Source organism: Spea bombifrons, chromosome 1 (assembly GCF_027358695.1).
Source record: "Spea bombifrons isolate aSpeBom1 chromosome 1, aSpeBom1.2.pri, whole genome shotgun sequence".
Classification (NCBI taxonomy): Eukaryota; Metazoa; Chordata; class Amphibia; order Anura; family Pelobatidae; genus Spea; species Spea bombifrons.
In genome coordinates, this window is record NC_071087.1 from 34,309,094 (window position 1) to 34,324,707 (window position 15,614).

The window sequence follows — 15,614 nt, forward strand, 5'->3', positions numbered from 1 at the left end:
ATCTTCATCTATATAATCTATGCGCGCCATATTGCCCTCCAGACACTAGGGGGAGCAGTCTTGCAAGTGGAATACTATTACAGTACCTCTTTCACATTTTCATGTCGTTTACCGGATGCTGTGCGTCATATCCGGTTCCGTTCAGTTTGTGTATCGGTGTTGCATTCCGTGCTGCGGTGTTGAGCTGCCGCCAGAGATGTCTCAGCGGGAATGGGGCCTTGTGGAGGTGAGTATGGTAGGGGTTTAAAAGATGCTCTCCTGTTTCTTTTGTCCGAACTCTCGGAAGGCGGACTGCAGCTATCTGGGCGCGAGAAATCATCCCTCTCGGTTTGTCTTCCCGGAGCACACTATTGCGTGTATGTACTCCGCGGGTTTTTCATTGACCTGTGCATGGGATATGTGTTACATTCTTTTTGGTGTAACGAATGAGTAGAAGGTATTAAATTTATCTAAATGGTTACTTTTCTGTCACACAGTCCAGTTCTAGTCCAGCAAATACCACCTACAGTATGAAATGCTCTATGTGCCCATACTAATGCTACCAGGTTCCCAGAACAAGATGCAGGGTCACATGTGTGTCTAGGAACATTAGAATAAACTGTATACTTTAAAGGGCCGCTGTTATCATCATCATTATTGCTTTATGTATTGCCATCATGTTCTGCGGTGCTGTACAACTACAGTGGTATGAGATTCCTTGCTCAGTTTTAACCAGAAATCAACCTTACAGGTTTTGCCTACATTTATAATCAGAATAAGAGGCATTACTGATTTCAATCAATATTCCAAGCTTTTGCTATATATGTATTCATTACTGATTTCAATCAATATCCTGGATTTTTTTCTTTCTCTCTGTCTCTCTCTCTCTATTCATTACTAGAAGTTCAGTGGATACGACTTTCTTACCATAAAAACATCATTTCTTAGAGAAAACTTAAATGAAGGACCTAATAATTTATGGAGAAATGGATTGTTGTGGTTTATTCACTAAAGGGAGAGTTGTCAGGTTTTGTTGCGAACTCCTTGACTTAACTATGCGCTATCTCAACCCCTGTAACCTGCTGCTGGAAGAGCGTGGGTGCCCATGGATAATGTACAGTTAAATCTGTGACGTTTCTTCAGTATCCTTGCCCATTACTAATGCATTGTTTGGGTCTGTCTGTACCAGTATGTCATTGTCAAATAGTCCCATACTGTATATATAAATGAAATATAAATGTAATGTAACCCTGTTAACTCTCCCCTGTGAATAAACTCCTTTAACTTTCCCAGACAGATTACTATTTTAAAAGCTTTATAAATGTCTAAGCCTTTATTCCATATGTTAAGTAGTTCCGTAGATCTTTTTTTAATGTATTATCATTGATCTTTAATAGTTATTTGCATTACCCTCTTTTTTGGTCTATTAGTCATTTAAAGTTTAACAGCTGTTTATGAGACCTGATAAAAAAAAAAAAAAATGTCTGGCTCTTGTAGAATTTCAGTTTTTCTATCATCTAAAGATAGCTCATCTGTCTTTCAGGCATCTTAAGAGACACTACACTTGTAATTTTTGTGTGCCTGTGTCTTTTGCTAAAGCTGTTAAACATGTTCTTCACACGGTATATAAAATTATTAGTAGTTTGATCATGCATGATAGTCATGCTAAATAAGGATTTGTTACTTTTTACATAACAAAGAATTAATCTTTCACTCTGACCAGTGATTACATTATGTCTTAAAAAAGCAATGCTGTATCCATCTATAGCTGTACTAAGTCCCTGCAGGCCTTGAGGTGGTTATTATATAGTGTATTTATTCCCAAACAGTTCATTAATTTTTTGTCTCATGCCCTCTGTGGGGGGAATGGATATTGAATTGCCAGCATTAAGAGAAATACATATTTACATTTAATGTATTATGCTCCACTTTTCTAAAATCCATTTTATCAACAGTCTTTGGTCATTTTCTCCCCTTTTTTCAACACAGTACAGCTCCTTTTATTTCCTACTCTGTATCTTAGAAGCTTGTAAACGTGATTGTGCTAGGAAGACATGCGGTAAAAGGCCGCTTATAATACATAACATTTATTCACATATAGCTCCAGCAGATTTCGTAGTGCTGTTACAATAGGGTACAGTAAAAGAAAATAAGACAAGTTAAATATCATTAACGGACACAAAACATACTGGTACAGAAGAAAAGGGCTGTGCTGTTGCGAGCTTACAATCTATTACACTATACTGTGTTCATTGATTTTAGCCCTGCAGGTATAACAAAGTATTGCATAGCAGTGATTTGATGAGTGCAATTGCAGATAGTTATAAAGTTATTATCGGTCACATGGATGTTATGTATTTATAGGTAATAACATGTAATCCTAGATTATGTATAGTGTAAAATGAATGCTCATCATCCGCTTAGTTATTAGTTTTAATCTTCTACCGTGTGTGTGTGTCTCTGGTTCAGAGTGTTTCCCACTGTCTGTTTTTTAACTTTCAGATCCCATGTGGGACCTTAAAAATGTTAAATCTGTAACGGGCACATTATACCTAAATTAGCCCAGTGAAAAACACAAAAATGAAAGCATTCGACTTTAGAAGCTGAGAGTTGTTTAGGTTCCTCCTAACCTATCGGTTTGTCTTAGTCTGTCAATCCTCGTCTTGTCATACACCTTCAATATATGTATTGTATCAAGCGCTGCGTTAATTGTTGTCGCCATATAAATAAAAGATAATACATTGTATTGCACTATTTAACTTTATTTTTCAAATATGTTTGCTGTGTAATATCTTTTTATAAACCTTCTAAGAGGATCTTCCCGCTATATATAAAATAAATTAATAAACTATACTTGTGTGACTTTTCCATCCCTAACAATGGCACTCTTCTCCTGTTTCTGTTTGCAATCTTGTTGTGTTATACTACTTATGTCCCGTCTACCCATTGTACAGCGCTACATAAAACAAATAATACGGTTTAAAAAATATAGACAGGAAAGTTCGTATCAGTTTGTCCCTCCCCTGGCCCTTCAGTCTTACTGCTTTGTGTCATTTAATCCAACGTGTGTATTGTTTTTGTCTGCAGGATGTGCAGAAGCACTCTGTCCACACACTTGTATTCAGGTCTTTGAAGAGGACCCATGATATGTTTGTGGGTGATAATGCCAAGCCCATCCCAATCGACGAAAAAAGGTAACAATGAATTGCTGTTTGTGTACTGTTGCATAATTAGGTATTCTGTTGCTTCTTGGTGGAGGCAGAATATTGTTTCTTTTGTTTTGTAGATTCTAAAAACTGAATTGTGCAATTCACTAGAATGTGCAGAATGTAACAGTGCAATCCTCACTACAGTAGCAATTAAGTACAGTCTGATTGAGCTTGAAGACGTCCTTAAACAGTGTGGGGTGGATCCAATTACTAGCCTCTTGCTACTCATCGTTTCCTTCTACACGATAAATAATGCAGCAGTGTAAACATTGTTGTTTTTACCTGCTGTCTGGGGTCGGGCCAATAGGCTTTCAATTATTTTTGCACTGAAACCTGTAAAGTCAAATAAACCGATATTGTGGGCATAAACACCTTGATGTAAATTATATATATATATATATATATATATATATATATATATATATAACATAGCATTGTGACAGTGCACTTTTGGCAGATTTGCGCATATGACATGGGGTAAGAATTTTTGCTCTGTTCAAATACTGAATACAGCACACAACCACTAGCAGTCCAAGGAGCTTGCACAAAGCTAACAGTTAATCCAGAGGGAGAGTATAAGAGAGGCAGACTAAAGCATTTTCTAGATATTTTAATAAAGTGAAAGATAATTCCACATCTGATGCCTCGTGGTCCTAGTGTCAGTCAGTTTATTGCAGGATTCACATCATAACAAGGGAAAGTGTGACTTTTTCTTCTTTTGATATGACTTTCCCTTTTAGGCTGGATTTTTCACTATGCTGATTGAGGTTTTTCCTCTCTAATTTTACTGTTTGTTATTTGACACATATAATAAAAATATTTTTTTCTTTCCGCTGACTTCAGCCACAAGCTAAAGATGTCCGTGAAGCTTCACACAGAGTATGGCCCTGTTCTTCACATGCCTATTCTCAAAGAAAACCGTGAGAAACATGGCATTGGAGACCCATATGAACAATATCCTGCACATCAAGGTTTGTTTTGTTTGTATCGCTGTGTTTCAGGATGAATAGTTTCCAGTAAGCACATCAAAATCTCAGTGTGATAATTGACACCTATTGGACTGAAGATGGCCCTTTTGCTGTACAGTACAGCAAAGTAATGTCATCTTCCATTGTGTGGATAACGAAACATGTTATATGATTTTGGTTACTTGCCTACAGTGCACCTTGTTAAAGGAAAACAATTTGTGACTGTTTGAAAATTGAAGTATCTTCAGCTCTACTGCATAGACACGTGGGTCCCCTTTTCTGTGTCACCCTAGTGTGTGAATTTAGGTCACCTGGTTTTGTTGGAATGTGGAAATATCAACGTATGGCCATTCCTTATTGGCAGTTAACCTATTCACTTTGCTTGCCCGGGGCTTATATTTGCCTGTGTTCTCACAAGGAAAACACTTTGGTGGCATAGTTGTAAAAGCCAATGCATGCTGTCAAATGCAAGTTGACGTATGCCAGCAGAAAAGGATTGGAGGGGGGTGTGGACTCCATGCTGTCTTCAATGTCTATTGTGCAGATTGCTGGTATATTCCTCCCAGCAACAGCCCCTCCGTTTCTTGGTTCCAGTTGCCACAGGAAAATGCTGTGATTTTCAATTTTGGCCTTATTGAAGCATTAAGGTCACGCACTGATATGTAATAAACACTAAACTGTGTGCTGTGAGACTACTACACTTAACAAGAAATAAGCAGTAAAGTCTGATTCTAAGATTATTGTATTTTTCTCTACAGGGCATCTTGAATCTGATTACATCATAACAGGAACACACCCTTACCCATCTGGCCCAGGTATTATTCTCTAAAGTAACTTACAATGGACTTCTCACCAAACTGCATGATTTGAAGGGGAAAGTGTGTGTCTATATTATATATAATTTATTTATTTTCTGATGTAAGGTGGGAATATGCCATTGTAGCCAGTATCGCTCATGTGATCAGCACTTGGAGATGTCAGTGAAAAATGGTTATTTCAAGAAAAATGAAAAACATTAATACAAATTGAAATTTTAAAATGAAAGAAAAATATAACTTGCATGGATGCACTAAATATGGAGAAGGGGGTTGCTAGATTAGCAAACCTATGGTAAAAATTGTAAGAATACACTAGGGTATAGAATATAAAAATCCCTTTGTCATAAAACTGTTAAGACCACCTAAGTACCTTCATATACCTAAATATGTGACGGAGTGTTATAAACCATTGCATTGTTCACCCATTAGAAGTACAAGTGAATTATAAAAGGAAAAACCTACACCCTGCATAGCGTAATTCTTGCAGTGCTGTCTGAGTGTTTTATATGTATATTTATGTCTGATCTTTTCCCCCCACTCTTCTAAGGTGTGGCTTTGACGGCTGATACTCAGATCCAAAGGATGCCGAGTGAATCAGCTGCACAGTCTTTGGCTCTGGCGCTCCCACCTTCACAAACCAGGTAACTATTTAGACATTTTTCCTCGTTGCAATAAACAATGTTCATCTTTTCCTGGCCAAAGTGTATTTATTTGAAGGTAAACGGGCACTCCATCCAATGCACTTTAGTGCATATAATAGCTGCGTGGTCTCTTAATTTCTGCGGTTTTACTTTTGCAAATACATGGGGGATTCTGCATAATCCCCCGATATGTATTTTCCTCTATTCACCACCTCTGCCATGCAGAACATGAAAAATCTCTGCACGCAATATACGTGCCTCCCAATTCGCTTGAGTGCAATGCTACTGACATTTCAATTTGTGCTTCTTTGCATGAGACATATCAGCTTGCTTCAAGATGTATGTACTATTTTTGTAATATGCATCACTTGCACGTGATCCTGTGTGTTTGTATCATATGAAAAATCCTCACCTACCCAGTTGGTCAGTGTTCCTATAGCTTATATTTCACAAGTTTGAAAGTCTTCCTGTATTGTCCTTATTCAGTGTACTCGACATTTCTTTTTTTGCATGATTAAATGGGGTGTTAAATGTAAACACTTCCAAAAAGTGATATATACGGTTGTAAGCATTATATAGAAGATTGCCGAGACATAGTCACTGACTCACTTTATTGTTTCTAAAGATGCTGTGTGGTGGTTTATGAAATTGTCATATTATGCAAAGTTTATTTATTACTGTTATCTACTCATAGAAATAGTCAGGAAACAAATTGAATGCTGTTATAAACAGGATACTACTGGGTGTTGAAACTATTTACTAAACCCTTATAAACATAGTAGATACTAAATGTAGCATAGAAACTTAGTTTGATGGCCGATAAGAACCCTTCAGCCCATCTAGTCTGCCCGTTTTTCCTGATATAAAAAGCTTAATTATTCCTTGTTTTAGATTCAGAATAGTCTTGTGCACATCTAATGCACACCTTCTATATCTAACTTAGGATAAATTATTGTGCATTGCAATCCTAAATGAAAGAGCAAAATTCTCCAACCTGGGTTCTGTTATTTTTCTGGGAGTTAGAAAGCATTCTCCAGCTTGTTTCAAAAGGGAAGAGTTGGCTCCTAGAAAGCTTTCATCTGATGTGAAGTACTGTTTTAAGAAACCAATGTTATCCACCATGTACTCTGATAAAGCACAATTTGTTTTCCTTGTGCTGTCTGATGTTCCGGCCCAGCAGTGTCATTTAACCGCTGATTACGTGGTGCTCACTAGGGAACCTGCAGACTGCTGTGTCTGAGCATTCATAATTATAATCTCTCTCTCTCTCTGTCTCTCTCTGAACAGGTTAGAAGCTCACCGCACTGCAGCCAGTGTTGGGGATATTTATAGACATGCTGGCCATCCTGAACGCTCACAGCCTCCTGGTCTATCACTGGTAAATTAAGAATCTGTTTGCATTTGTTTTACATGCATAAAGCTTTACTTCTTAAAAATGAAACAATACTGAAAACCTGGTAAGAGTTCTTGTGGGGGAAAAAAATCTGGATTTTTGACAGCTAAATGAAATTTTTTTACTTTTTGTGAAACATTTCTGAGTGGGATGTCGTGCTCACCAATGCACCCTCAATAGCAGAATGTGGGGCATACAGCTGCATTTTGGGACAGTATCAAGGTCACAGGAAGCATGCTCTGCAGATTCACAATGCAGGAAGATAACTTTGTTCATGGTTATCTATTGTACAGGTTGAAGAAGCACATGTGTATAGATTTAACGTCCTATTTACTTCCCTTAATGAAGTAGTTGTTGACACATTGGTTGGCGACAGGACCAGTATATTATGAATATTATATGTGAATTACATGTGCTTCTTCAAAGCAGGTCTTGGTAGCAGTGGCTCACAGATTTTCAAAACTTCTTTTTATACCATTTTTAATTGAGCTATGAGAGTATGCTAAGAATATGAAGCTACCTCCCAGTCCTGCTTTTATTCTTACCTTTGCTTGTAAAAAGTTTTATTTAAGACTCTCTGTAGAGGCAAGTATGAAGTGATTGGTATGAATTTATCTTTGTTACAGGCAGCAATGGAGTCCGGTGGAACAAAGAGCTCTGCATTAATAGCTAAGAAAGCTCCAACCATGCCCAAACCCCAGTGGCACCCACCTTGGAAACTGTACAGAGTAAGTTCTGCCCTCTTCTCGCTGTGCTATATGGACAATAAATTGTACGTCTGTGAGTTGAGAAAAACATTAACAATTTAATTCCAGCAATATAAAGGGCAGTACCATAGACTGTTTTGTTGCAAGAAGGACCAAGATGATGTATCTTAATACATTTGAATAACTTTTTGTTGTCTCTTCCTCATGTTTTTCTAGGTTATCAGTGGTCATTTAGGCTGGGTGCGAAGCTTAGCGGTAGAGCCAGGAAATCAGTGGTTTGTAACTGGCTCAGCAGACAGAACAATTAAGGTACGGAACTTGAATTCTTGTAATGTTTTATAAACCAATTGAAATTTAAATGTTTAGGAGCTTTATCTTTAACAACATATTTAGCAACTCTTGACAAAAGTGGACAGCCTTCTTATGTTCATATTGGGGTCCATATTGCATGGCCTTCTTTAGTTATTGAAATTGCGAAATAAGACTTCTACAAAATGCAAAGCACAGTCAGCAAGTTCAACTTTCCCCGCAACCTATACCCAAACTAATGCTATAGTGAATAAGCTGTTATGGACAAATAAGTGAATTTGTCAGTCCGTTTTTGTGTATTTTCCTCCTCTGTTTAAAAGGATGACTTTTAATTCTAATTAAACATTGTTGATTTGTACTCCTGCAAAATAACATTCTTTAAAATTTGGCATGATTTATTACTACAGATCTGGGATCTGGCGAGCGGTAAATTAAAGCTGTCATTGACAGGCCACATAAGTACTGTTCGCGGAGTTATCGTGAGTGCCCGGAGTCCTTACTTGTTTTCCTGTGGTGAGGATAAGCAAGTGAAATGCTGGGATCTGGAATATAACAAAGTATGTATGATCAGTGTGCGCTTAGTTAAAAAAAAAAAAAGGTTGTTTTTTTGTAGGGAATTAGTAACTGAATAATACATTATATTATACTAGCTCAAAATGTCCATAAGATGTAATTTTTTATGCAAGGACTGAATTAGTTTGAGCAAGAAATGTTTTCTTCTTTGCATGTTTAATTGTAAAGCTTTTCAACAACTATGGATTAGTTTTCTATAGACTTTTAATCATGTTTGTGACGTTAATGTGTTTAAGTGGGGTTAAATGGATTTTTAATCGTAATTCACTTTAATTGTATGTATTACTAAAGAGGTGCTGATGGGTTTTTACCTCTTTTTTAGGTCATCAGACATTATCATGGCCATCTCAGTGCAGTATATGGGCTAGACCTGCACCCTACTATTGATGTTCTTGTGACATGCAGCAGGGACTCAACTGCGCGTGTAAGTCAAAATTGAGGTTTTCATTGTTTATTGAAAAGGTTACATTTCTCAGAAAAAAAGTTACATTTCTGATATTGCCTAATACTTTACTTTCTGTCTTTATTTGGGTGCTAACTTTTTATAATAGAATGCTTAATGTTTAGATGTCACTAGCTTGTCAATTATGTTTTAACACATAGTCCCAAGCTGGTACTAAACATAAAAAACTGAGAAACAAACTTTAGGGCAACAATAATGCATAAGGCTCTTTCACAGCTTCATATTATATTAATGGTGCCATTATGTCCATGCTGTTCACAATAGATCTGGGATATCAGAACAAAAGCGGGTGTTCATACGCTTGTCGGACATACCAATGCTGTGGCTACAGTACGATGTCAAGCAGCAGAGCCCCAGATCATTACAGGTGAGATGCATGTAATAAACTTCACAAACGGCAATGGATGGTAACATTTTACTTTTGTTGTGTCCAAAGGCTGATCCTAATTGGATGGCTAGCTTCTCTGATAATACATGAATCAAAGCTTTCTTCTCCCAAAACAGTGTTGCTCAATACCTTGCTATCAAGGCATTCAGCAACTTTCAAAACTGCTGCAGGGCCCCTGTCTGATCGCTCCCCGGAGCGGCAATGATCAATATGGGGACGGCCGCCTGTTTTTAAAAGAGCTTAGGACTCGCCCTAGGCCACACTGTGACCTCTCTGGGGGCAGTTGCCACGAAAGGTACCAACATTTTTTTTTTTAAAAAGGCTCTTTCCTTTAGGCTTTAAATATGTTGCTATATAGAAACAAATCTCACCCAGCCTCTCCATTCTGCCAAGTTGCTGCTTTTAACAGAGGTTGTTGTGCCTGGGAGTTTCTTATCGAGACTGTAGAAATCAGGTGTAATCAGGAGGCCTCAAAGTTTTTGTCTGAGGGAGATATGCTTCTCGCAGCAGCCCAAGTAAAACAATCAGAAGATTACAGGTCTGTACACCTGAAGCAATCCATTGGATGTTAGAATATTAGTTTTAGTATTAGTAAGTGAAGTGTTCTAAACCTATACACTTGTACAGATATTGTTTTTGCTGGTGGGTTAGAATACTTGTTCTAGCGTGTGTTTGTCTACAGGATCACACACATATATGTATATATAATTTAGTTTGCACTTAATCATGTCCAAAGAAATTGACTGACACAAAACCCGCTATGTTATGCAGATCTTTCAAGGGAGTATTTTTATTTAACTTATTGCATTACTTGGCACTACATAGCTGCACTACAGTTCTGACAGTTTGGTTTCTTTGTCCCCATATTTGTAGGTAGTCATGATACCACTATTCGTCTGTGGGATATGGTAGCAGGCAAAACACGTGTCACATTAACAAATCACAAGAAGTCTGTCCGAGCTGTTGTATTACACCCAAGGCAGTAAGTAACTTTCATTGTGAACATCCTGCATTTTAATTGATTAAAGTAACATAACCAAAATGCTCTTCTGTGTATGTGAAATGCTTTCTTTACAGCAGGGCTGTTAAGGGTCCTAAATATCCCCCATTTTAAAAAGGAATAAACTGCTTCTTTTTTATGCGTTCAATGTTATAATAGGAATGTTTTTTTTTATTGACAGACTGCTGCCTCTGAGATGTTAAATTTTGTCTGGTCTTCTTTTAAACTCTACAGTACAGACATATACAACTTCCTTGGTTTGTTAGAAGGCAGGAGGATTTAATGCATTTTTTATTCATACAATTATGGGCTCTAGATTTCTTAGTTGATATTTACTTTCCAGTGTGCGGGGGAGGCCTACCGATGTAGAAATTAACAGACTTTAATGGCACTGTCTGTTCTATGAATCCATATTCAGGTTTCCGTTTTCACTGTCATGACAGATGGTTGACAAATAAAAACAAATTGCCCAGCACAAACTGCCACATGGTTTAGATTCCTCCGCAACGTTTGTTATATCATTATTCTGTTATGATACCTTGTATACGTATAAGCATTTATTAAACAGAGTCCTTGATTTAAACCAATGTTTGAAAGCAAATATAATATGTTGCTTTTCACAAATAGTTTTTATGCACGCATTCTGTTATTTTCCAACAAATACAGGGTGAGCTGGCTAGAGTAATCCTGAAAGTTGCAATCTGGTCAGCGACAGTATGTGATGGATGGCTCTTGATTAATGGCTTTGATTTTTGTGACGTCCGGGTGTTTAGCTGGAGCTAATAAATAGTTGTGGGATGTATACTGTATAATCTTGGGCATAATATACACCTGCGTATAATGTGCAGGTATAACTTTGTTTTCCTACACAATTCAATGTAAAGTACTTGTGTATAACATGCACCCACCAGGTTAGGCTGATAATCATGAAGGTTGATGAATGATTGAATTGATTTAGATAACTAACGCTCTTCAGTGTAGGTTTAAAAACTGTTTAAATATTGTAAGATAAAAAATTTTTTACCACTATCAGGTCATTTGACCTTGGTTGGTAAATCTGATCAATAACCTGTGAATTAATGTCATTTGTTTTGTAATAAAAGTTTATATTTTTTAATTGTTTTTAATAAGACCTTATGACGTGGATGACACTCTGACTTCCAAGTCATTGCTGTTAGGAAGAAAGAAAAAATACATGAAGATAGTTTTATTTTTTAGGCTTTCATTAACACTGCAAAATCATACATCTTTACTTTGGTATAATGCTATGTTATGCTTATTAATAATCAGCATGTGATTTATGTGGAAATATCACCACAATAAAGTAATTTAAGACTTTACCAGACTTTACCAAACATCTTTCTAAGCAAACTGGGCTTTAGAGAGACACATAATCACATTACACGATGGTGGTGGAATAAGTGCCTTTTGTTTTATCTCTGTTATAGATTGGCTTTTGCAGGCTGTGTGGCCTCTTCCAAAAAAGATCTGTGTACCAATGCTGTCTAATTTCAGAGTTTTTTTTGTTTTTTTTTTATTCCAGGTATACATTTGCTTCTGGATCACCAGATAATATTAAGCAGTGGAAATTTCCTGATGGAAACTTTATTCAGAATCTTTCTGGCCACAATGCTATAATCAACACTCTAGCTGTGAACTCTGATGGTGTCCTTGTTTCAGGAGGTAAGGGCTGTTTTTATTTATTTTTTTTCCTATGTTTTTTTTGTTAAAAAAAAAAATAAAACTACTTCACTTTTGTTCCCATACTATATATAATGTAATTTTGTCTGACACATGTCTATCTGGTTTCTAGCTGATAATGGAACAATGCACCTCTGGGACTGGCGAACAGGTTATAATTTCCAGAGGATTCATGCTGCTGTACAGCCTGGCTCTCTGGATAGCGAATCTGGCATATTCGCATGCACATTTGACCAGTCAGAAAAAAGATTAATCACTGCAGAAGCAGATAAAACTATCAAAGTCTACAGAGAGGACGATACTGCGGTATGTATTTCTGTGCTAAGCAAAGTTACATTGTATTATGTCTGTTGGGAAATGCACATGCTCCTGGTGCCTCTGTAAAGCCAAACCGATTTAAAATACTAATGCTAAATAATGCTGAGGAGGAAAAAAATCAAGCTCTAAAATTGACTGGAAATAATTGCAATTTGGTTTTGTCCAAAAACATACACTTCGGAAATATTCAACCTAGTGCATGCTCGTATTCAAGAATTTTTATATAATGTGGTATGTTCCTGAAGTTGGAAAAACATATTTCATAGTATTCTACCCAGTAGCCAGTAATGCCTTAAAAGAAGCATGTGTGTTCATAGAAATGTCTTCAGTGGATGTCAATATCTGATAAAAGGATGTTAGACAAACTACGTTATTCTTGTAAATCAGTGAATGACCTCCTAAACCTGATCTGTCCACTAGTCATACTTCCTGTATATGAAACGCTGCATCAGTGCTAGAGCACTTTCCTGTGCAAGTATCGCTAATAGGCTTACTTTTGAGTCAATAAATCTGATATCAGGAGGTGTATGACGAGGGACGTGTGTGCCACAGATTGGTTTTGTTTCAGAGTTTTTAGCCAATATACGTTATTTATATATATAAAAAAAAAAAAAATTGTAATTGATAAAAGGACATGCATGGCTGACTATTGAAGGATAGATGCGGTGTAAGTGTATCTAACTCTGACCATTGCTGTGATTCAGTTATTCTCTTCTACTAAGCCTATGTCTGGTGATTTTATTGCAAAAATCGTTCAAGTGGAACAATCATGGCTGGCTTAATTTTTCTTTCATAGTTCTGACAATCACAGATCTACAGGGTTCCAGTGAGAGACTGCTCAGCAGTATATATTTTTAATTAGATTCTTGATGGGCTACTGTCTCTTTGCTTAATGTTCACACTGAGGGCTTTGTGGATTGTGAGCCAAATTAATTATTTAAGCTGGCTTTAAAGTGTTTCTATGAAATAACCTTTTAGGTAAGATATGATTTTCTGTCTTTTTGCACAGATAAGTAGTTAATGACTGACTTGTATTAAGCATAAGGTTGAGTTTAGAAACAAACTGGGTTTTCAGAGATCAGGGTTAATATATTCGTGTTTGAAGCTAGTCAAAGATATAGTTAGTGACAAACATGGTTTATAAATGCAGTAGCGAGGTATCACCTGCTATTGTATGTATGTATTTTATGGTATGTCCCAAACACGTCAGATAATCTTTCAGGTTGCATGAAAAACTCAAATCTGATTATGTGCTGAACACTGGAAGGTCATTTCAGCTTAGTCAGTAAAATGAGCTTGTACCCTTCATACAGAAGGGTAATTATGTTTCTGTTCTTCAATAACTTTGTTTCCCTTCTTTCTAGACTGAAGAAACTCATCCGATCAGTTGGAAACCTGAAATTATCAAAAGGAAAAGATTTTAATAAACTGGGCCTGTAAAAAATATATTTTTTTTTCATACATTTGTTTATAACAGCCTGACATAACATGGATTCTGTTTTGATGTTGAACATAGTTTTGGCTTAAACACTGTCTTTCATCATTGTAGTAAAATACATCCTGTTATGGCTATTTGTTCTACCGTCACTGGAAGCTTTCATTCCTTTTTTTTATGTCGAAAGTGTATTAAATTTAGAAGTTTACCAATGTTAGAACAAACATTGTGGTGATTCTATTTATTTCATTCTCCCAATGGAACCTAACAGAAAAAGACATAACAATATATTGAGCTTGAAAGGGTGTTTGTAAAATATATGGAATTTATTTACAGGGGAATGGGACAATTTTAGCATAATGAAATGAACATTTGTTTACTACTTATGGCACGCAAAGAAAGATTAAGCTATAAATGTTTTGAACACACTTGGATTAAAGCTAAGGAAAAGTTTTTTTACTTTTTAAGGAAGCTGGAATCTGTGGATCTGTGTGTAAGATAGCATGTTAAGTAGTTTAGTGTTCTGAAATCCTTTATTTTCCATCCATCCATGCTGTAAGAACTATAATTTTCCAGCAAAGGTTGAGTGCTAACATAATTTAATAAGAAGGCAGTCATACAAACTAGAGAACGGGGAGTTAAATATGCTGTCTGACCCTCTGTGCTGATTGTAACTGAATGCAGCTATTGATACTCCATTCCTAATATTTTGATTGTGAAATGTTGCCATATACATAATTATTCAATGAAAACCGTCTTGTGACACAGAATCAGCTTTTCCCTTATAAACTAAAGAACTGCGTACAAAAATTCTGGTTTAGTGTGGTTAAACCTCTAGAGCTCACGGTAAAAACACTGAGAATAGAACATACATTTGAGATTTAGGATTTTTTTAATAAACATCTTGGCAAAAGTAAAGTGTGTGTGCGCGCGCGCGCGCAGTCCCAAGCAATTCAGTGCACCACGGTGCTAGACTCGACCGCAAGGGTGGAGGAGTGGCAATCTGCATCAAATCCTCTTGAAATCCTTGGATTTGATGCAGATTTTGAATGCATAGCTGCCACCATCTCCACTGTGAAAGGGTTCAGGATTCTACTGATATACAGGCCACTTGGCGATGGGAAGGGATTTACAGAGGCACTCGCAGATCTTGTGACGGGTAATCGTGGGGGACTTCAATGCCTGGTTTGGTGACACAGCTTCCCAACTTGGGCAGGATCTCCAAAACATGAGTAATATTGGCTTCACACAAACTTGCGCGTCTGCCACATACTCGACCTGGTGTTCCAACTTGAACTTGAAATCCCTGCTGTAAAAGTAAACCCAGTAGTATGGTCAGATCATCGCTGCCTAAACCATCTCGTCAGAGCTAACTCCCCCCTTCAAGGCTAGCCAAATGTCGCTCATTAAAGGGTTTGACTTCAATCTTTTTATCAAACCTTGACCTAACAGAATTATTAGGCACCTGCAAAGACTCCAACTTATTAGTCCAACAGTATAAGAGGGTAAGCGACACCTTGGACAGCCTTGCTTTTGGTTCGCATTAAACCTATAAAACCGTCTGCCATGGTTTGACGATACCATCAGAATGCTGACGAAAAGAGGCCGTAAGCTTAAAAGAAGGTGGTTTTTGCCCAGCTCTTCCGCAATGTAGAAAGGCTCTGCAAGTGATCTTGCCTGCATACCTCCTCAAATCTCACACAGTCCAAATG

The 15,614-nt window shown here is 37.1% G+C and overlaps 1 protein-coding gene across 1 annotated transcript; it reads left to right on the forward strand.

Moving 5' to 3' along the window:
- Positions 1-133: 133 nt before the first annotated feature.
- On the forward strand, positions 134-14,126 carry PLRG1 (pleiotropic regulator 1). The gene is made up of 15 exons (XM_053460310.1): positions 134-226; positions 3,067-3,173; positions 4,032-4,159; positions 4,915-4,971; positions 5,522-5,615; positions 6,903-6,993; positions 7,635-7,736; positions 7,932-8,024; positions 8,432-8,581; positions 8,920-9,021; positions 9,325-9,427; positions 10,322-10,430; positions 11,992-12,131; positions 12,262-12,455; positions 13,832-14,126. The coding sequence occupies exons 1-15, from the start codon at positions 197-199 to the stop codon at positions 13,889-13,891; spliced, it is 1,560 nt and encodes a 519-aa protein (XP_053316285.1). The 5' UTR covers positions 134-196; the 3' UTR covers positions 13,892-14,126.
- Positions 14,127-15,614: the final 1,488 nt, after the last annotated feature.

Bases quoted from the DNA above. Each gene is read 5' to 3' on its own strand.
- PLRG1 (XM_053460310.1), top strand. From the start codon at position 197: ATGTCTCAGCGGGAATGGGGCCTTGTGGAG. The intron at 9,022-9,324 runs GTAAGTCAAAAT...TGTTCACAATAG, and splicing joins GCAGGGACTCAACTGCGCGT to ATCTGGGATATCAGAACAAA. The intron at 9,428-10,321 runs GTGAGATGCATG...CCATATTTGTAG, and splicing joins AGAGCCCCAGATCATTACAG to GTAGTCATGATACCACTATT.